General features: G+C 44.5%; 1 protein-coding gene across 2 annotated transcripts; it reads right to left on the bottom strand.

The window, feature by feature from the left end:
* Positions 1-4,752: 4,752 nt before the first annotated feature.
* On the bottom strand, positions 4,753-15,093 carry LOC311106451 (fermitin family homolog 1-like; the record flags this gene model as incomplete). 2 transcript variants are annotated; one of them, XM_084148789.1, is made up of 14 exons in its annotated part: positions 4,753-4,975; positions 8,481-8,622; positions 8,770-8,894; positions 9,688-9,835; positions 9,927-10,003; positions 10,121-10,352; positions 10,655-10,704; positions 10,938-11,066; positions 11,495-11,602; positions 11,734-11,836; positions 12,020-12,206; positions 13,112-13,255; positions 13,801-14,034; positions 14,943-15,093. In XM_084148789.1, 14 exons carry the CDS (start codon positions 15,091-15,093, stop codon positions 4,802-4,804), a joined length of 2,004 nt encoding a protein of 667 aa, XP_084004915.1. In that variant the 3' UTR covers positions 4,753-4,801. The 2 variants fall into 2 exon arrangements, with proteins under 2 accessions (XP_084004915.1, XP_084004916.1); XM_084148790.1 differs by having other exon boundaries at positions 13,127-13,255.
* Between the last annotated feature and the right edge of the window lie 7,597 nt (positions 15,094-22,690).

The raw sequence follows: 22,690 nt of genomic DNA, 5'->3' as shown, positions 1-22,690 counted from the left end.
GGTTTATCGGCGGTTGGCATCCAACGTTATTACCGCCACCTACTGTACTGGAGTGTGGCCCAGCGACAAGGAGAAACTAAATCCAACCTGCCAGCCCCGTTGCTCTTAAAAAAGATAAAAAAATATTTGAGCCTATTCCTACTGACGTTCTACTCAATATACTCTTTAAACTAATTTCCTGTATCCCCTTCTCCCTCATACTAGATCTCATCCTCTCTCATTCCCTCTGATAGGGGCCCCGTGTAGCTCAGTTGGTAGAGCATGGCGCTTGCAACGCCAGGGTTGTGGGTTTGATTCCCACGGGGGGCCAGTATTAAAAATGTATGCACTCACTAACTGTAAGTTGCTCTGGATAAGAGTGTCTGCTAAATGACTAAAATGTAAATGATACTGCCCACACTGTAGCAATACATGCTCCACAGTCTCTATTTCCTGACAATAATCACACTTTCCTATCACATTTAATGTCTTATTCAACTGGCTGTGTCCCACCCTTAATCTTCTAAAAATAGCCTCCTCTCTTCTGTCCCTTCCTGCTGTCCTCCCCTCCCCGACCTTCCTCTGTACTTGAAATAAATGCCTTCCCTTATTATTTCTATTCCACTGCTCCTGCCATCTCTGCAACATCGCTGTATATATCAGTCTTTTTGCCTCTGCCTTGCTCATTGAAACTTCAACATCAACATCCCCACTGCTAAGTGCTTGTATAGCCTGTTCATCTACTGCCTCGTTCCCCTCCACCCCCACATGGGCTGGGACCCAAGTAAATCTTATCTGAATACCCATCTGTTTAATCCTGCCTTGGGTTTGTAGCACCTCATAAAGCAGGTCTTGTCTGCTACGTGAGGTAAAGGACTGGAAACTCATTAACACTGCACATGAATCAGAGCAAATAACTACTCTGTCTTGTTTGACTTCCTCCACCCACTGCAAGGCCAACAGTATGGCCATCAGCTCCGCCGTATATACAGCCAGATGATCTGTAATACGTTTCCTGACTTCCACCCCACATTCCTGCCCTACAAATGCTGACCCAGTAAGTCCTGTCCTTGGATCTTTTGAACCATCTGTGTAAATGGCCACAAAATCCTGATACAGTTTCCAGACGTCTCTTAAAGAAATCAGATGGATCAACACCCTACCTATCTTTCTATAGTCTCTCCAACACTTCTATATCAACTACTGGAGGCGGGAGTAGCCATGGTGGATTTACAGGAATAACTACTGTTGGACTAAACTCCCTTCCATACAGTCCCATCTCCTTCGCCTGGGTATTACCTACCCACCCAAAGCTTGTGTTCTGTCTTCGCTCATGTTCCCAGCATGCCTGTAAAATCCCTTTCGCAGGATGAGACACCCCATGTCCTTGTAGGTTGACCCAATAATTGATTGCCAGCTGCTGTCTCCTAATCTGCAATGGCATATCCCCCATCTCCACCTGTAATGCAGCCACTGGGGACGACTGAAACGCCCCACTACATATTCTGAGTCCTTGCCCCGTATAACACCTTTCCAGTGAGGTTCGGGTTGCCAAACCATATGCTATACTGCCATATTCTATTACAGATCGGATCAATGCAACATACATGGTCCTCAATGAGGAACGCCCAGCCCCCCACTCCTTCCTCATCAGACAGCGCATCACATTTAGCACCTTCTTACACTTTTCCACCACTCTCTCAATGTGTTCTGCCCAGGTCAGTCTAGTATCAAAGTGTACCCCAAGGAACCTGAAGGCCCCCACCCTCTCCAAGTTTATCCCATATAACCTCAAGCATACCTCATCTCCCACCTTCCTCCTGGTAAAGAACACTGTTTGAGTTTTCTCTACAGAGAACCTGAATCCCCACATTAATGCCCACCGCTCTACCTAATCAATTGCTTTCTGTACCTTCCTGACTATGTCTGGCACATTTCTTCCCCTCTTCCATAAGGCACCATCATCTGCAAATAACGACCTCCCTATATCCGGCTGTACCTGAGAGTAAACATCATTGATCATGATTGAGAACAACAGAGGACTAATCACGCTCCCCTGTGGTGTACCGTTATCCACCAAGTAGCTGCCTGATAAAGACTTCCCCACCTTCACCTGGATAGACCTTCCAAACAGGAAATCCTTTATCCAGTTGTACGTTCTTCCTCCTACCCCCATAATATCAAGCTTGATTAACAACCCCTCCTTCCACATCATAGCCTACGTTTCCTTAGCATTCAGGACGATCAGTCAATAGCAGATCTATCAATCGCTCACCGTACTCGGCTCTGATTGGCTTATTTGCTGTTCGTAGAGCGTATCCTCCAATGGTAGAGAAGTGCGATGATTTTCTAGGGTCTGATAGGTAAGTGTGAGAGCACAGAGGAAAAATCGACTTCAGAAATATCGATAGGTGTCAATTTTAGAATCAGCCTCCATCCATTCTTCTAATATCATGCACAGTCTACATATAATCTGTTTGACATACATTAGCAGACTGTACAGTCGTGGTCAAAAGTTTTGAGAATGACACAAATACACATTTTCAAGTCTACTGCCTCAGTTTTGATGATGGCAATTTGCATATACTCCAGAATGTCATGAAGAGTGATCAGATTAATTGAAATTAATTGCAAAGTCCCTCTTTGCCATGAAAATGAACTTTTGTGGCAGGGCATTTCAGCCCTGCCACAAAAGGACCAATCATGTCAGTGATTCTATCGTTAACACAGGTGAGAGTGTTGACGAGGACAAGGCTGGAGATCACTCTGTCATGCTGATTGATTTAGAATAACAGACTGGAAGCTTTAAAAGGAGGGTGGTGCTTGAAATCATTGTTCTTCCTCTGTTAACCATGGTTACCCGCAAGGAAACACGTGCCATCAACATTGCTTTGCACAAAAAGGGCTTCACAGGCAAGGATATTGCTGCTAGTAAGATTGCACCTAAATCAACCATTTATCGGATCATCAAGAACTTCAAGGAGAGAGGTTCAATTGTTGTGAAGAAGGCGTCAGGGCGCCCAAGAAAGTCCAGCAAGCGCCAGGACCGTCTCCTAAAGTTGATTCAGCTGCGGGATCGGGTCACCACCAGTGCAGAGCTTGCTCAGGAATGGCAGCAGGCAGGTGTGAGTGCATCTGCACGCACAGTGAGGCGAAGACTTTTGGAGGATGGCCTGGTGTCAAGAAGGGCAGCAAAGAAGCCACTTCTCTCCAGGAAAAACATCAGGGACAGACTGATATTCTGCAAAAGGTACAGTGATTGGACTGCTGAGGACTGGGGTAAAGTCATTTTCTCAGATGAATCCCCTTTCCGATTGTTTGGGGCATCTGGAAAACACCTTGTCTGGAGAAGACAAGGTGAGCACTACCATCAGTCCTGTGTCATGCCAACAGTAAAGCATCCTGAGACCATTCATGTGTGGGGTTGCTTCTCAGCCAAGGGAGTGGGCTCACTCACAATTTTGCCTAAGAACACAGCCATGAATAAAGAATGGTACCAACACATCCTCCGAGATCAACTTCTCCCAACCATCCAAGAACAGTTTGGTGACGACCAATGCCTTTTCCAGCATGATGGAGCACCTTGGCATAAGGCAAAAGTGATAACTAAGTGGCTTGGGGAACAAAACATTGACATTTTGGGTCCATGGCCAGGAAACTCCCCAGACCTCAATCCTATTGAGAATTTGTGGTCGATCCTCAAGAGGCAGGTGGACAAACAAAAACCCACAAATTCTGACAAACTCCAAGCATTGATTATGCAAGAATGGGCTGCCATCAGTCAGGATGTGGCCCAGAAGTTAATTGACAGCATGCCAAGGCGGATTGCAGAGGTCTTGAAAAAGAAGGGTCAAACACTGCAAATATTGACTATTTGCATAAACTTGATGTAATTGTCAATAAAAGCCTTTGACACTTATGGAATGCTTGTAATTATACTTCAGTATACCATAGTAACATCTGACAAAAATATCTCATAACACTGAAGCAGCGAACTTTGTGAAGACCAATACTTGACCACGACTGTAGAAGCCTTTTTGGTCTGCTTATGTGCTCATGTAGTCTACGGATGTTTTACCTTTCTCACATGGGGTTATCACTGATCTTAAGGCTGGGAAGCCAATTCTATGTGGACATGTCATGAATTGCTCCCAGGGAATCACCATTACAGAGAAAACAACTGACCAGAAGTTTATTTCAATGCATCTCAGTCAACAGAAATTCCAGTGTTTTCTCTGAAAACAAATGTCTCGTTCAACATGATAATAACCCACCACCAGAAATATCTCAGAAATTCTGTTGGACTTGTAATAAAATTGCAAACGTTACATTCTAAAACATCATACAAGTAATATGTATAAAACAGGGCAATGAACAGTCTGATACATTGATTGTGAAAGTAGCCTTCAACATTGAATTCAAAGACTAGGCTACACCAAGTCAAACAGGTGACAAGATGTACAGCCCATGTACTGAATTAATTGCTGTCTCTGCAGATGGACCATGCATTCAAAGCAGTAGGCCAGGCCTAACCGTCAGACGAAGTGGCCTTGTAGAGATGGTCTACCCATCCTGTAGAGATGGTCTACCCATCCTGTAGAGATGGTCTACCCATCCTGTAGAGATGGTCTACCCATCCTGTAGAGATGGTCTACCCATCCTGTAGAGATGGTCTTGGGATGAAATATAGTGACAAAGATGTCTACTTTTCTCTGCAATTTACAATATGAACAAATCATTGATGTAACCTACAAAACCATATCGACAACGAATTTCAATTCTTTCTTGACAGCGGCACTAAGTGAAAGCTGATGTCCCGGGTTCATTCCTTCCCTCCAGTGAGTTTGTGGAAGAGTTCCTCATCCAGTGTCTCGTTCTGGTCTTTGGAGCGTGTTGAGAGGAAGATGTATCCTCCAATGTACTCATGGACCACCTTACAGTCACAGCTCACACAGGAGAAGGCTATCGACACATTCTGGTCAAACTCTATGGCCACCTGAAGACATTAAACAATATGGATTATTATTGTTTAATGTACTTTATAGATACAGTGCCTTGCAAAAGTATTCATAACCCTTGGATTTCTTCCCATTTTATTGTGTTACAAAGTGGGATTAAAATAGATTGACTTGTAAATGTATGTAAACAATCTACACAAAATACTCTGTAGTGTCAAAGTGGAAGAACATTTGTAATTTTTGTAAAAGATTACTATAAATTAAATAACCAAAATGCAGTTGTTGCATAAGTATTCAGCTCCCTAAGTCAATACTGTCACGCCCTGGCTCTGGGGACTCTAGTATGTTGAGCCAGGGTGTGAGTTTTCATGTGTTTCTGTTCTAGTCAGTTGTATTTCTATGTTGGCCAGTGTGGTTCTCAATCAGAGGCAATGTGTATCAGCTGTTGCTTGTTGTCTCTGATTGAGAACCATACTTAAGCAGCCAGTTTTCCCACAGTGTTTGTGGGATCTTGTTCCGTGTTAGACAGAGGACGCCACGGTATCGTTTGTTGTTTTGTTCGTGTAAGCAGTTAATTAATAAATATGTTTGCATTCAACGCTGCGCCTTGGTCCTCCTCCTTCGATGATCGTGACAGAAAATCCCACCAAAACTGGACCAAGCAGCGTGTCCAGGAGCCATCGCCAGGGGAATCGCTAGCGGATCTCCGTGGCAACCTCGACTGGGTCAAGCCTAGTGAAGAGCAGAGAGGGTGGACTTGGGAGCAGTGGAGGAAGAGTCTTGACTGGGTCAAGCCAAATGAAGAGCAGAGTGGTTGGACTTTGGAGCAGTGGAGGAAGAGTCTGGCGAGAGATAGGGAGGCTTGGTCCACGGGGAGGAGAGACACCCAGAAATATTTTAGGGGGGGGCTCACGCTGTGGACGACGGGGCAGCAGGAGGCCGCGATGGAGCGGTCCAGCGGGTTTGCAGAGGAGGCCGCCAGGTTAAGGGGGCCACTGGTCACAGAGGAGAGGGAAAGTGTAGAGGCACGGCGAGAGGTACTGGGGTGTGTTACCAGTCCGGTCTAGCCCGTTCCTGATCCCTGCGTAGGGCCAGTGTTGTGTGTCCCCAGTACGGTCCGGCCTGTTCCTGTTCCTCGCATCGAGCCTGTGGTGCGTGTCGTCAGCCCGGCCCGGCCTGTTCCTGCTTCCCGCACCGAGCCTATGGTGCGCGTCGCCAGCCCGGCCCGGCCTGTTCCTGCTCCCCGCACCAAGCCTATGGTGCGCGTCGCCAGCCCGGCCCGGCCCGCTCCCCGCACCAAGTCAGTGGTGCGCTTCGTCAGCCCGGTCCGGCCCGTTCCTGCTCCCCGCACCAAGTCAGTGGTGCGCTTCGTCAGCCCGGTCCGGCCCGTTCCTGCTCCCCGCACCAAGCCTATGGTGCGCGTCGCCAGCCCGGTCCGGCCCGTTCCTGCTCCCCGCACCAAGTCAGTGGTGCGCGTCGCCAGCCCGGCCCGGTCCATTCCTGCTCTCTGCACCAAGTCAGTGGTGCGCTTCGTCAGCCCGGTCCGGCCCGCTCCTGCTCCCCGCACCAAGCCTATGGTGCACGTCGCCAGCCCGGCTCGGCCTGTTCCTGCTCCCCACACCAAGCCAGTGGTGTGCGTCGTCAGTCCGGCACAGCCCGTGCCTGTTCCACCGGTGCCTGGTCCGGTACCGGTCAGCTGCTCCACGCTGGAGCTAGAGCAATCCGCTCCACCAGTGTTCAGTCCAGCTCCGGCCAGCAGGGCCAGACCGGACCAGGGGTACTTTGGGGGGTTAGAGAGGGAGTGGGGATCATGCCCGGAGCCGGATCCGCCGCCAAGGCGGAGTGCCCACCCGGTCCCTCCCCTGTGGTGTTTGGTTGGCACGGTCGGAGTCTGCGCCTTTGGGGGGGGGGGTACTGTCACGCCCTGGCTCTGGGGACTCTAGTATGTTGAGCCAGGGTATGAGTTTTCATGTGTTTCTGTTCTAGTCAGTTGTATTTCTATGTTGGCCAGTGTGGTTCTCAATCAGAGGCAACGTGTATCAGCTGTTGCTTGTTGTCTCTGATTGAGAACCATACTTAAGCAGCCAGTTTTCCCACAGTGTTTGTGGGATCTTGTTCCGTGTTGGTTTGTGTTAGACAGAGGACGTCACGGTATCGTTTGTTGTTTTGTTCGTGTAAGCAGTTAATAAATATGTTTGCATTCAACGCTGCGCCTTGGTCCTCCTCCTTCGACGATCGTGACAAATACATGTTAGAAACACCTTTGGCAGTGATTACAGCTGCGAGTCTTCTTGCGTAAGTCTCTAAGAGCTTTCCGCACCTGGATTCATAGTTCTTCAAGATGTTGGGGATCATGGCTAGACAGCAATTTTCAAGTCTTGCTATAGATTTCCAATCAGATTTAAGTCAAAACTGTAACTTTGCCACTCAGGAACATTCACTGTCTTCTTGGTAAACAACTCCAGTGTAGTTTTGGCCTTGTGTTGTAGGTTATTGTCCTGCTGAAAGGTGAATTCCTCTCCCAGTGTCTAGTGTGAAGCAGGTTTTCATCTAGGATTCTGCCTGTGCTTAGCTCCATCCCATTTTATTTTTGTCCTGAAACTCCCCAGTATTTGCCGATGTCAAGCATACCCATACCATGATGCAGCCAACACCATGCTTGAAAATAAGGAGGCAGTTACTCAGTGATGTGTCGTGTTGGATGTGCCCCAAACATAAGGCTTTGCATTTAGACCAAAAAGTGTATTCCTTTGCCGTATTACTTTAGTGCCTTGTTGCATACAAGATGTATGTTTTGGAATATTTTTATTCTGTATATTTGTATTCTTCTTTTCACTCTGGTGGATTCACTACAATGTTGTTAATCCATCCTCTCTTTTCTCCCATTACATCCATTGAACTCTGTAACTGTTTTAAAATCACCAATGGCCTCATGATAACATCCCTGAGCAGTTTCCTTCCTGTCCTGCAGCTCAGTTCATAAGGACGACTGTATCTTTGATGTGTCTAGCTGGTTTAATGCATAATTTTACATTTACATTTTTAGTAATTTAGCAGACGCTCTTATCCAGAGCAACTTACAGTTAGTGAGTGCATACATTTTTCATACTGGTCCCCCGTGGGAATCAAACCCACAACCCTGGCGTTGCAAGCGCCACGCTCTACCAACTGAGCTACACGGGACCTTAATTCACAGCATAATTATTAACTTGACCATCATGCTTAAAGAGATGTCTGATTTGTTATTGTTACCCATCTACCAATCACTGCCCTTTATGAGGCTTTCGAAAAGCTCCCTGGTCTTTGTAGTATAATCTGTGCTTGAAATTTGTAGACAATTAAATTCATTTTAATCCCACTTTGTAACAAAATAAAATGTGAAGAAATCTAACGGGTCTGAATACTTTTGGAAGGCTAAGTACATTTTCAGGAGAAACTGGTTTCTGTTACTACAAAGGCAACTATTATCCTTACTTTCTAATCTGTAAAAAGTATCCAATCAAATTAATGAATTAATCAATCAATCAATCTAGAGCCATTTACCTGTCTGATTTCCCAGTTGACATTCCACTGTTTCATGTTGGCGAACCTCCAGGTGGTGACAGGCAAGCCAGTGGACATGTCAATACGGATCAGACGGTTATAGGAGATACCCAGCAGCTCATTCTTTTTACTGCCTCGGAACCTGGCACACACACACACACACGTGAACCATGATAAGTAACTTTACCTGGGACCTGAAGACTTGTATTAGCTCCCTGAGCTAAGGTGTTAGCTCAACAGGCTAACACAGTCTTGAGGTGTTTGAACCTGGTCGGTCACATTTACGTACCTGACAATGTAGTATTTGATACCAAACTCAGCCAGGGACTGCCAGGCATGGATGAAGCACATTTTAGCTTCAATAAGAGAGAGACTGGCAATGTTCTGATGGGCCTCCAAGATCCTCGCTGTCAGCTGGACAGGAGACAGAACAGGGACATTTACGCTACTTTACACAGACATTATGTCAGTCCTTTAACAAATACTGAGAGGGTAAGTGAATGGAATAGAATGGCCTAGATGTCAACAGATAAGCATTATTGTCAGTCAGAGATTATAAAACCACTCCATCCTAATATGGCTCCTTCTCTGGAGAGCTCTGATCAATCAAACAATCAATCAAATTGTATTTATAAAGCCCTTTTCACATCAACAGATGTCACAAAGTGCTATACAGAAACCCAGCCTAAAACCCCAAACAGCAAGCAATGCAGAGGTAGAAGCACGATGGCTAGGAAAAACTCCCTAGGAAGGCAAAAACCTAGGAAGAAACCTAGAGAGGAACCAGGCTCTGAGGGGTGGCCAGTCCCCTTCTGGCTGTGCCGGGTGGAGATTATAACAGTACATGGCCATTAAGGCCCGATTTTTTCGATGTTTAAACGTTCATAGATGACCAGCAGGGTCAAATAATAATCACAGTGGTTGTAGAGGTTGCAACAGGTCAGTACATCAGGAGTAAATGTCACTTGGCTTTTCATAGCCAGGCATTTAGAGGTTGAAATAGCAGGTGCGGTAGAGAGAGAGAGTTGAAAACAGCAGGTCTGGGACAAGGTAGCACGTCCGGTGAACAGGTCAGGGTTCCATAGCCGCAGGCAGAAGAGTGGAAACTGGAGCAGCAGCACTGATGACATCCTCTCCCTGTCTGTGGCTCACAAACACAGAATCATGCTTGATTGATCATCACCCTATATTGCAGATAGATACCCACCTGTTTGGTCTTGTACCTCTTGGTGTATCTGGGAGAGACAAAGCACTCAGCGTTCATCTCCATGGCATCCAGGTCTGGAGCAGCCTGACCAGGGGGGGGCGCCAGACTCTTCATCTGCAGGAACGACTGTATGTTCTTCACCTCCGACCTAGACCAATCACAGTTTCTCCTAGTCAGTTTACAGTCAGAACCCTATCAATGTGGTAAGGCATGGGAAGGATTCAGTAAGACAGTCTGACCTGTAGGAGCTGTAAGCCATGGTCTTGCCCTTGGAGGCCAGAGTACACGCTGCCTTCCACTTGGCATACTGCGTCTCCTGGATAAAAACAGGAATATCATCACAATATGTAAGGTGAACAACAGAGTCATGTTCTTGGTGCCCCCCCCCCCCCAAAAAAAATAACATTTGGTTAAATAAGAAATAGCATCTTACATTGTCACAGCGGATGTAGACCTCGTTCATCCCATCAGCCACTGGGAGCAGCAGCTTGATGCCAAACTTCTTGTCCGTCACATTCACATCAGGGACCACCTCACATCCTCGGAGATGCAACTGTTCTATGGGCTCTCCGCTAGCTGTATCTTTGTTCTTGTAGTAGGAGATGGTGGTGTCTTTAAACACGAACCAGTACTCCTTATACGGACGCAACGCCAGTCTTTTAGGCCTGAGGTACGAAACAAACAAAAAACTTGGTGAGGAAAAACCTGAACAGGTTGTGTCCCCACACAGTCACACTGTTGCACGAACGTTCAATGTTGCTGTGTGAACTGTCTGTGTCATGGACTATCTACAGTGTAACGTATTAACCTTTCCTTCTCTAAAGTGAAATGGCATTTTACTTCTACTACTTATCATTCAAGGTCTCTATGACCTATGTTTCCATTTGTTACAGAGATATAGAGTTACAGTATACAGTACCCTATTAATGTGTGTTCCTGGCCATATACAGGGGCCTTCAGGATTTACCTGAACAGCTTGAGGGAGTCTGCCAGCTTTGGAACATCTGTGATGTCTTCCTGGGGGGGCCGGGGACAAGCAACTCTAAATTATCCTGTGACTTAGTGACATCATCATGTTGAGACATGCAATCGAAGCAGACTACCCATCAACCCTTGCTTAAATACAGGTGTTGCACCCTCTGAAACTGTTGAAAACAAACTGCAGCTAAGAAATGACATACACACTTGTTTATCATTTATACTGTATGTAAAGAATATGAATAGTTTATATTCATAAAAACTACACTTACCAATATTCTGTCTGTTTTTCCTTCAAGTGTAACCTCTAGATTGGATAAGGCAGCCTCTACTTCATCTATCTCCGGTTCATTGGAGAAGTCCTGAGGTTCGGTGGACATGGTCATCTTGCATATGTGATACTGAAACAATATTAACATAATCATTAATAATCATCACTTAATGACGGGAATTGGGGGATATATCATACTAACAGCAACAGATTTTAGTTAAACACTTGAGGCCAGTTGATGACACAAGACTGGGAGAAGACAGAGACAGCCCTGTGATTCCAGTAACTATGCAGGTGAGAGCAATAACCATCTCAGGGATTTAACCGTTTTTATAGATCAGCTGAGAATAAATCAAAGTCAGAGATGAAGTACAGTTTTTCGCTTAATACTTTTGTGTTCTTTATATTTTCTCATATTTTCTCACCCAAAGGAGTTCAGGATAATAACCAGACTCCCTCCCTCCCTCCCTCCTCCTGTGGGATTGTCCTCTTGTCCCATCATGCCTCCTCTGGGACTAAGACACCAAACCAGATGGATAATAGTGTGTGCGCGTGTACCTGTAAGGAGGCGAACATGAGCATCTCCTCCTCAGTGCAGTCGATCTCCTCCAGTAGGATGGACCAGCGAGCCTGCTCATACAGCTGGGTTATCCTCACAGCATCATACTGAAACACACATCAATCAGTCAATGTTAGGGTTAGAGGTGGCGTTATGGTTACAGTTAGTCTCACCTTAGGGTTGAGGTTCAGTTGTATTCAAACACTCACTTAGGTTTAAGGTTAGGGGTTAGTGTTACCTTTGGGTTGAGGTCGAAGAAGCAGTGGTATTTGAAGCGTAGCTGCAGTCTGTCATCTTCTCCAATTCCCTGTTCCATCAAGGAGCGGGAGGAGTCCAGCCACCTGTCAATCACATCAGCAGCCTATCACAGTAAACCAGGAAGTGTTCAGGGGAGAGACAGAGAATTGTCCCTCCAGCATAGCAAAGCCAACAACTAGTAACTATTCTACGTGTCCAGCTATAGTCTGGATAATCTCAAGGTTTTCTTCCTTCCAATGGAGTTTTTGTTTCTGAGTAACTCTTACCCTGCGTTGATGATGGCTTTGTCCACCATGGACAACTGCTGGTACATCTTGGCCAGCTCCACAGGGGGCAGGTTGGGCTGGCTGGAGGTCAGGGGGTTGTCCCCAAACCACAGGCTGGTGGCCGAGGCTGGAGTCCCGTTCTCTGGGTCATAGGTGGGCACCATGGTCTTACTGTACAAGGGACTGCCTGGAGGGGTCAGGTGGAGGAGACAGTTCAGGGACCATATTCATAATGAGAGTGCTGATCTAGAATCAGTTTTGTCTTTTAGATCATAAGAAATAAGATTATATCATGGGGACCTGATCCTGGACCAGCACTCCTACTCTGACACACTTTATGAATTCAGTCCCAGGAGTGGGAACAGAGAGCATTATGGGAGAAATGGGCCGGTCTTCATTTGCTTTGAAACGGTTCAGAGCTACAGTCAAAAGGAGGCTGGTTTTATGAGTTGGTATGGAATCCTCAGCTGCCCTATACCGTAGCTACTGTACACTCACACAGACTCAGAAAGTGTGTGTGTCTGCGTTTCAGAGTATGCGTTAAATGAAAGCCTTGAGAACATAGCAGCGTACTGTACTATTCTTTCAGATATCCGTCATAATCGCTCTATTCTTTTAGATCTTCAGAAGCACTATAGAATTCTCCATCCCTTCTTAGATTGTTCCAGAAGTCTACAGAAGCCATCATGTGGGCTGAATCTGTCGGTGGTGTGAGACATAAAAGTCTATCCACATTGAGTTAGCCAGAGGTTCTAAACCTTGACTGTGTTGCCATAGTGATGAATGAAATCCCTTCACAGCATGATTCAAGCTGACCTTCGCGATATGAGGAAAGTTTACACCAGGCTAACTTCACCATGAGGATAACTTACCATGAGGGCCTGATGGTTTCTGTGATTCAATAAAGGTATATTGACAGAGACAACCACAAAGGGGTTGGGTAAAGCAGAAACAGGCTGCCACCTAGGATATGGCTAACTTGGTTGAAAAGTCTTTACATGAAAATAGATGGGAAGAATCTGACCCTCTACTGAAAATATCCATGTCTAATAACACATGATTAACACATTATTATAACACTGTGTCTCTCACCTGTTCCCCCAGAGCCTCCATTGATGATGTCCATGTCTAAGATGTCATCCAGCGCTGGGTTCTTGTCTTTCTTATTCTTATTCTTCTTCTTGGACGGGTTATCTGGAGGCTTCAGCAGAGACAGCTCCTCTGGCCTCCTGATGTCTAGAGGAGAGAGAGGGCGTCAAGGAGAGATTCTACCCCTAGACCCTACACCCTAGCCCCAAGACCAGTGGTTCTCAAATTTATTCTCGGGACCCCCAGACGTTTCCCAATTTTGTTGTAGAGCTGAACTAGCTCACCTGATTCACCTATTCAAGGGCTTGATGATTAGTTGACAAGTTGAATCAGGTGTGCTAGCTCTGGAATAGATCATGGAACGGCTGGGGGTCTCTGAGGAGAGGTTTGAGAACCACTTCCTTAGACTCCTAGCCCTAAATCCCTACACCTACCTTTAAATCCCTAACCCTTAGGTCGTAGCCCCTACCCCCCTCAGCCCTGGTGACCTGGTGAAGATGTGAGAGGACTGGAATAGTATGAACAATATGGCAAACATTCTCCTTGCCACCAATCAGTAATGGAAACTTGACCATATTAAACACTGATCCAATCCTTTCAGATCTACAGTACACTAGTACATAGGGACTAGTGCTTACGGACTAGAGGCTAGGGGGTGTGGATAGGGCATCAGACCCAGATAAAGTACTCACTGAGTGCTCTGCAGATCTCTGCGACGGTCTTGAAGACGACGGCAGAGTAGCTGACGGTAAGTTTGACTGTTTTCATGTTGGGCAGCTGCAGGCACAGGGGTTTGTGCTGGGGGGTGTAGCGCAGGTCAGCATCTGCCTGGACACCATACTTGTCCAGGGTCCAGTGGGTCTTCAGCAGCCAACAGCTTCTCTTCTCCCACCACAGAGCATGGTCTGACCAGTCCTGAGGGGCCTCTGACAGAGAGAGGGAGAGGGGGGAAAGAGAGAGAAAGAGAGGGTTTATGGTTGGGTAAAAGGACAGAATTTTCACAAGGCACAAACATTGCCATTAAACATGTACAGCTGTATCTATTATCCACAATTAAAACCGATATTCACTCGTCTAATAACTTGACAGACCACCTGCAGCAGGCATAAAAAATCCCCACAGGAAGCAGAGGGGTTGTGCTTGATGATTGTGAATGACAACATGTTGTGGCATTATTATGGCTAAACCCAGACCACTGCTGTGCTGGTCCAGTCTGATGACTGGCCACTGAGTCATATATGGCTTAGTCATATAAAGTACATGTTGTCATACACCCACTTACCTCCACTGTAACAAACACAACACACCTCATATCTATGTGAAATAAACCGAAGCTTAAGTCACTTTCATGCTGTCTTCCCCTAGGGGAATTCCATAGTGTCTAATCCTCCTGGATGAACACAGAATGTGTCTTAAATCACACCCTATTCTCCATGTAGTACACTCATTTTGTAGACGTAATAACTGTCAAAGGTAGCGCACTACACAGGGAATAGGGTGTCTTTTGAAATTTCTCCCAGGTGAATAAACATGAGATAAAGTGGTGGACTTCAGCACCTCTGGCTGTGGTACTGAAGCATTGTGGGAGAACAATACTACTCAGCACTATAGATGAATGTAGGGCAAACAAGGGTGTGTTCTCCAGGCTAGTACTGTGGCTGAGAGAAGGGGGGGGGGGGAGACATAGAGAGAGAGAGAGAGAGAGAGAGAGAGAGAGAGAGAGCGACAGAGAGAGAGAGCGACAGAGAGAGAGAGCGACAGAGAGAGCGACAGAGAGAGCGACAGAGAGACAGAGAGGGGTGGAAGAGAGAATAAAAGAGAGAGAGAGACTTACTGATCTTCTCCACCAGTTTGAGCATGAGTCCTCCAATGTGCAGGTCTCCCTTGACTCGGAGTTTAAACCTCATGCCCTCATCTCCATCTTTCTGGTCCACCTGGACTGACAGCTCCCACGACATGTTGCCATACTCTGCCGTGTTTATCATGGCCCTGCTGGAGAGGAGGGAGGTTAGGAGAGAGATAGAGGATTTATTAACAAATGTTTTTGTGAAAAGAGTGCTGTATGAATAAAATATGATTGAGGACTGATCCTGCTGTGGCTTCCCCAAAACACTGACTGAAGAGACAGGTCCGTGAAAGGGCATGTTTAGTCTCATCTGCAGTACTGACTGACTAAAATAAATATACATTCCCTATATAGTAGGGCTGTCCCTGACTAAAACAAATCTTGGTCAACCGAAAGTCGCCTGTTCTTTCGACCAATCGACTGGTTGAAATGTTAAAACGTGTATTTTTTCATTTATAGACACACCCTATGTGTTTTAATAAAATCAACTATATACAGTGCATTCGGAAAAACTATTCATACCCCTTCCCTTTTTCCACATTTTGTTACGTTACAGCCGTATTCTAAAATGGATTAAATTATTTATTTTTCCTCATCAATTTACACACAATACCCCACAACGACAAAGCAAAAACCTGGTTTTTAGAAATGTTTGCACATTTATTAAAAATAAAAGAACAGAAATACCTTATTTACATAAGTATTCAGACCTTTTGCTATGAGACTCGAAATTGAGCTCAGGTGCATCCTATTTCCATTGATCATCCTTGAGATGTTTCTACAACTTGATATAAGTCCACCTATGGTAAATTCAATTGGACATGATTTGGAAAGGCACACACCTGTCTATATAAGGTCCCACAGTTGACAGTGCATGTCAGAGCAAAAACCAAGCCATGAGGTTGAAGGAATTGTCTCTACAGCTCCGAGACAAGATTGTGTCAAGGCACAGATCTGGGGAAGAGTACCAAAAAATGTCTGCAGCATTGAAGGTCCCCAAGAACACAGTTGCTTCCATCATTCTTAAACGGAAGAACTTTGGAACCACCAAGACTCTTCCTAGAGCTGGCAGCTCAGCCGAACTGAACAATCGGGGGAGAAGGGCCTTGGTCAGGAAGTTGACCAAGAACCCAATGGTCACTCTGAAAGAGCTCCAGAGTTCCTCTGTGGAGATGGGAGAATCTTCCAGAAGGACAACCATCTCTGCAGCACTCCACAAATCAGGCTTTATGGTAGTGGCCAGACGGAAGCCACTCCTCAGATGAAACCAAGATTGAACTCTTTGGCCTGAACGCCAAGCGTCACGTCTGGAAGGAAACCTGGCTCCATCCCTACGGTGAAGCATGGTGGTGGCAGCATCATGCTGTGGGGATGTTTTTCAGTGGCAGGGACTGGGAGACTAGTCAGGATTGAGGGAAAGATGAACAGAGCAAAGTACAGAGAGATCCTTGATGAAAACCTGCTCCAGAGAGCTCAGGACCTCAGACTGGGGCGAAGGTTCACCTTCCAACAGGACAATGACCCTAATCACACAGCCAAGACAACACAGGAGTGGCTTTGGGACAAGTCTCTGAATGTCCTTGAGTGGCCCAGCCAGAGCCCGGACTTGAACCCGATCGAACATCTCTGGAGAGACCTGAAAATAGCTGTGCAGCGACGCTCCCCATCTAACCTGACATAGCTTGAGAGGTTCTGCAGAGAAGAATGGGAGAAACAACCCAAATACAGGTGTGCCAAGCTTGTAGCGTCATACCCAAGAAGACTCGAGGCTGTAATCGCTGCCAACGGTGCTTCAACAAAGTACTGGGTAAAGGGTCTAAATACTTGTGTAACTGTGATATTTCCGTTTTTTGTAGTTTTTTTTATTTGCAAACATGTCTAAAAACCAGGTTTTGCTCTGTCATTATGGGTTATTGTGTGTAGATTGATGAGGGAAAAAAATGATTTAATCAATTTTAGAATAAGGCTGTAACGTAACAAAATGTGGAAAACGTCAAGGGGTATGAATACTTTCCAAATGCACTGTAGTTGATTTGATTAAAATACATAGGATGTGTTTATATATTGCAAAATACACATTTTAAAATTTCGACCAATCGATTGGTTGAAAGAACAGACAACTCTTTTTTTTTTGTCGGGGACAGCCCTAATTGGCCATATACCACAAACCCCTGAGGTACCTTATTGCTATTATAAACTGGTTACCAACGTAATTAGAACAGTCAAAAGTAATTTTGTGTCATACCCATGTTATAGGTCTAATATAACACGGCTTTCAGCCAATCAGCATTCATTGCTCAAACCACCCGGTTTATAATTATGAATAAAACATCACCATTCACACATAAATCTATGTGTAGAAACCATTGGGCTACTGCCAGAGGTAAGGCAACATACAGTAACGTACAGTTAAATACTCTGGGTTCTTAAATGCCCAGTGCAGTCAAAAACATGATTTTCCTGTGTTTTATATACATTTCCACACTATGAGGTTGGAATAATACTGTGAAATTGTGAAAATGATGATAATGCCCTTTTAGTGTAAGAGCTGTTTGAAAAGACTGCCTGAAATGTTCAGTTTTCCCCTCCCCACTCAGACCAGTCCCAGACAGTCCTAGCTAAATTCTTGCTTGAGAAATGTCTCTTTGCTAAGAAGCTTTTATTTTCTTCTCAATTTTAAATGAAATCAATCACAGTAAAGTACTTCATTGTTACCCAGAAATGATTTGATATTGAGATAAAAATTGATGCATTGAACCTTTAATGGAATTTCTTAGAATGTCTGCCACGGCTGGTTTGGAGGAGAAAACCACTTCTGCTCTAAATTGTTCTGAAGTTGTTCTGAAGGGCTACTGCAAACAGAGGAGATCAAAGAGAAAGAAAGAAAGAAAGAAAGAAATAAAGAAAGAAAGAAAGAAAGAAAGAAAGAAAGAAAGAAAGAAAGAAAGAAAGAAAGAAAGAAAGAAAGAAAGAAAGAAAGGTAGAGAGAGGGATACAGTAACATTTAGTTCTTGGACAGAAGGTAATAGAGAGAGGAGGGAGATAGAGACTGCAAATATCTCCCACTCCATGAATGAGTGGTAGAGGGGAAGCTAGGGAGAAGATGAGGAGATAGGGAGGGAGGTGGAGGCAGGGAGGACTACACTCTTTAAAAAAAGGGTTCCAAAAGGGTTATTTTCGGGGGGATAGGGTTCTACGGAATAATACCTTTTTGGAAGACAAGGGTTCTTGGTAAGGTAAAGGGTCCTACTTAGAACCTTTAACATCCTAAGAACCCTTTTTGTAAGAACAGGTTATTTGATGATTCTTTGGAAGGCAAGAAGGGTTCTACATATAACCAAATATCATATTTCCCAGCATGCTCTATTGCAGGTTGATTTTTAGAATTGTTTGTTTTAATATCTGCTTTTGCATGTACATTGATTGGTTGATTAATCTTATGTTACACAAAGATAAATAGCATACATTTTTCTAAACTAATCCTAATCTGTTAGTAGTTGGATTTATTGGACCTGTTACTGAGATGGTTGTTCCAGTTTAGATGATTGAGGTAGTCTCAGTATTCAACCTTCCCTACCCTGACAGTCATTCTGAATGCAGGTTGCGGGTGATAAAAATTCCACTTGTTGAATATCCTGACTTTGGCTGGACTCCAATAGGAATTACACATCACTTTGCAAGCCAGCATAATGTGACTTGCAGGCCTGATATGGCCTGTAAACCAGGAGTTTCCTAACACCACTGTGCTAGAGTATAACTAGGCACTCAAAGAAAGGCCTGATGATATATGTAATGTATTGTCATAAAGAATGACATTTTAAAGGGTAATAAGGCTGGTGGAACTGTTCATAGAAGGTTCTAGGATAAAATCCTCTACAGATAAAAAAGGGTTATTGGTAAAACCCTTCATAGAGGGCTCTAGGAAGAACCTTTAGATGATAAAATGGTTGTTGGTAGAACCCATAGAGGGTTCTAGGCAAAACCCTACATAAAGGGTTCTAGGTAGAACCCTCTGCAAATGGGTTCTTCTAGACCACATTAATATTAAACCCAGATTCCATGTTTGTTTAGCATCAATAGCTTGGTTTCCATCCAATTGGCGACATATTTTCATGCGAATATTCTAAAAATCCGCATAAAAAAATATGTGCATTTCCCCTCCAGAGATATTTCCATCAAACTGACTTGTTGCAGGTCAATGGCTGTGCTCGATGACACAGGGCATACAAAATACCTTTAGCGCTTAAATTCCCATGTACCGACCAACAAATATAAGTTAAATGGGTTTTTATCGCATTTTCAACTCTACTGATGGTTTTCTCACAAAAAAATGTTGCGTTATGTAGCTGGTGTGCCCACTCGGGTATTGGCACGTGCTCTGCGCAACTATAGCCTACATGATGACATTATTTTTATGGACGAGCAATAGTATTTTTATTTGCCAAGCATCGATTAACATGTCACCAGAATAAGACCTTGGAAAGGAGCATCAAGCTCATCACCTTGCACTTTCACCACCCTGTGAAGTTTATCATAATTTATTTCATCTGTAGTTTAATACACTGCATGCTTTTCGACGTCGTAGTGGGAGAACCACACAACACGTCATCGCGTGACTACAGGTTTACTTCTATGTGATGGCTATTATATCAATATTTGCGCAAAAAAGCGTTTCAACCGACATTTCTCGCATAATTCATTTCACCGACACAAACGGATCCCACCTTGTCTAGCGTAAAAAAAGTATGTTTCCATCAGGTCTGTCATTACATTTTCTAAAATCCGATATGTACTTTACTCGCATAAAACGTTTTGATGGAAACCTGGCTATTAAATAAGTGTTATTTTTATTCGCATGAGGAAATCTGGAACAAAAAAAACGTTTTTAGCACTCATAAAACTGTTCTGAGAAACATCTATGGTGAAATATGAATTTAAGAAAATCTATAAGGACTATAAGGTCGATTTATAAGAGAGTAGGTTAAATTTAGTAGCACACGCTACTAAACACAAATGTGTTATGTAGGCTTACATTATAAACGATAGCTAGACTGTATACTAGCCCAGTTGTTTCTCAAACCTCTCCTCGGGGATCCCCAGACGTTTCACAATTTTGTTGTAGCCCTGAACTAGCTCACCTGGTTGAACTAGTCATAGGCTTGATGATTAAGTTAGCCTATACTGCATGTAGGTTTACAAAACTAAAACGGCTCAACTGCGAATGAGCCGCAACCCATCACCGATAAAACCAAAACCTCAGCCATGTGTAGGCTACAATCTCTTGCTAAAACCGTAACAGAACACAGGTAAACTCACCTTGATAAAAGTTTGAAACCTCTTTTCTATACTTTTTTCTGTGGAGTGTGTGGTATGGTGCGGTCTCATGCGGTCTGCTGTCCCGTTCGCTCAGGACAGGTACCCGCCCCATACACACAGGTAAGGAAGTAGGCTAGCTTAGACGCTTCAGCCTTGCCTTGTAAAATGTGTTAGTAGCATTACGTTTTGCTGTCTGTATTACTCTTAAAACTATCAACAACTACACAACATCGCCAAAAGTATATGGACGCCCCTTCAAATTAGTGGATTCGGCTATTTCAGCCACACCCGTTGCTGACAGGTGTATAAAATCGAGCACACAGCAATCTCCATAGACAAACATTGCCAGTAGAATGGCCTGTACTGAAGAGTTCAGTGTCTTTCAACGTGGCACCATCATAGGATGCCACCTTTCCAACAAGTCAGTTTATCACATTTCTGCCATGCTAGAGCTGCCCCTGTCAAATGTAAGCACTGTTATTGTGAAGTGGAAACGTCTAGGAGCAACAAAGGCTCAGCGAAGTGGTAGGTCACACATCTCACAGAACTGGATCACCGAGTGCTGAATTGTGTAGTGCGTAAAAATTGTCTGTCCTCGGTTGCAACACTCACTACCGAGTTCCAAACTGCCTCTGGAAGCAACATCAGCACAATAACTGTTAGTCGGGAGCTTCATGAAATGGGTTTCCATGGCCGAGCAGCCGCACACAATCCTAAAATCACCATGCGTGGTATAAAGCTTGCCACCATTGGGCTCTGGAGCAGTGGAAACGTCTTCTCTGGAGTGATGAATCATGCTTCACCATCTGGCAGTCCAACGGACAAATCTGGGTTTGGAGGATGCCAGGAGCACGCTACGCTACCTGCTCGAATGCACTGTAAAGTTTGGTGGAGGAAGATAATGGTCTGGGGCTGTTTTTCATGGTTTGGGCCCCTTAGTTCCACTGAAGGGAAATCTTAACGCTACAGCATACAATGACATTCTAGACGATTCTGTGCTTCCAACTTTGTTTCTACAGTTTGGGGAAGGCCCTTTCAGCATAATAATGCACCAGTGCACAAAGCGAGGTCCATACAGAAATGGTTTGTCGAGATCAGTTTGGAAGAACTTGACTGGCCTGCACAGAGCCCTGACCTCAACCCCATCTAATACCTTTGTATTGAATTGGAATGCCGACTGCCAGCCGGGCCTAATCGCCCAACATCAGTGCCTGACCTCACTAATGCTCTTGTGGCTGAATGGAAGCAAGACCCCTCAGCAATGTTCCATCATCTAGTGGAAAGCTTTCCCAGAAGAGTGGAGGCTGTTATAGCTGCAAAGGGGGGACCAACTCCATATTAATGCCCATGATTTTGGAATGAGATGTTCGACGAGCAGGTGTCCACATACATTTGGCCATGTAGCGTATTTTATAGTCTTATTACTTCTCAAAGGCTGACTATAATTTGCAATAGGTGTGAGGAAGAAGCACAGGTAGCGTAACCTACCTATTTAGGCTAGTCTGAGTTTTATGAATCAGACAGTCAGTGCACCTTCCCTTACTTTAATAACATCCTGTCTCCATGTTTAAGTCCGTATGAATCATAACACTACACTTACAGTATGTGATATAGCCTATTTGTTTATTTATTGATGTAGTGGCATTACACATCCATTCACAAAACTAAAGAGCAAGTATAATTTGAGTTACTCTCCAACATGTTACATAAGAATGTAAACATTTTGAAACTCCAGTCACTGAAACACAGAAAAGTAATTGAATAGTAGGACTACAGAGGTAATAATGACTCAAGCCTGCCATCCACTGGATACTTGTGGTGGACAGACAGCATACAGGAGTGGCCAACACTCCTCCTACAGAACTACTGGGGAATGCAGGCTCTAAAACACCTGATACTACTAATCATCTGCACATTTGGTCCGTGATTAGCTGAATCAAATGTGTTAGAGCAGGGCTGGAGCTAAAGCCCCAGGTTGAGAATCTACAGTCACTCAGATGGCATCCATGTAATACTTACTAGTATATTATAAAGCTATCAGTGTGTTGGAGGATCCTAAATGGGAGTGGATCAAAGAGTTTCTCTCCCCCTCAAACTTATAAAGCAGTGCGTCAGTCATGCCGGGCAGGCCAAACTACTACTTAGTGAATATAAGCAGTTCAAAGCCATGAGGGATGTGGTTGAGCCTTTAAAAAGAACAAGGCTTTCAAGTGAAGAGTTCCATGTCTTATTATGTGACGATGTGGTGGTGTGACCAGCAGAGGGAGCTATTACATCATTCTGAAACAAACTAGGAAGGCCTTCTTCTTGATATTAGGACTTATTTTTATTATTTTTATTTCACCTTTATTTAACCAGGTAAGCCAGTTGAGAACAAGTTCTCATTTACAACTGAGACCTGGCCAAGATAAAGCAAAGCA

The sequence above is a fragment of the Coregonus lavaretus genome, assembly GCF_964263955.1.
Source record: "Coregonus lavaretus genome assembly, chromosome: 31".
NCBI classification, from domain to species: domain Eukaryota; kingdom Metazoa; phylum Chordata; class Actinopteri; order Salmoniformes; family Salmonidae; genus Coregonus; species Coregonus lavaretus.
This window is presented reverse-complemented; position numbering and strand designations above follow the sequence as displayed.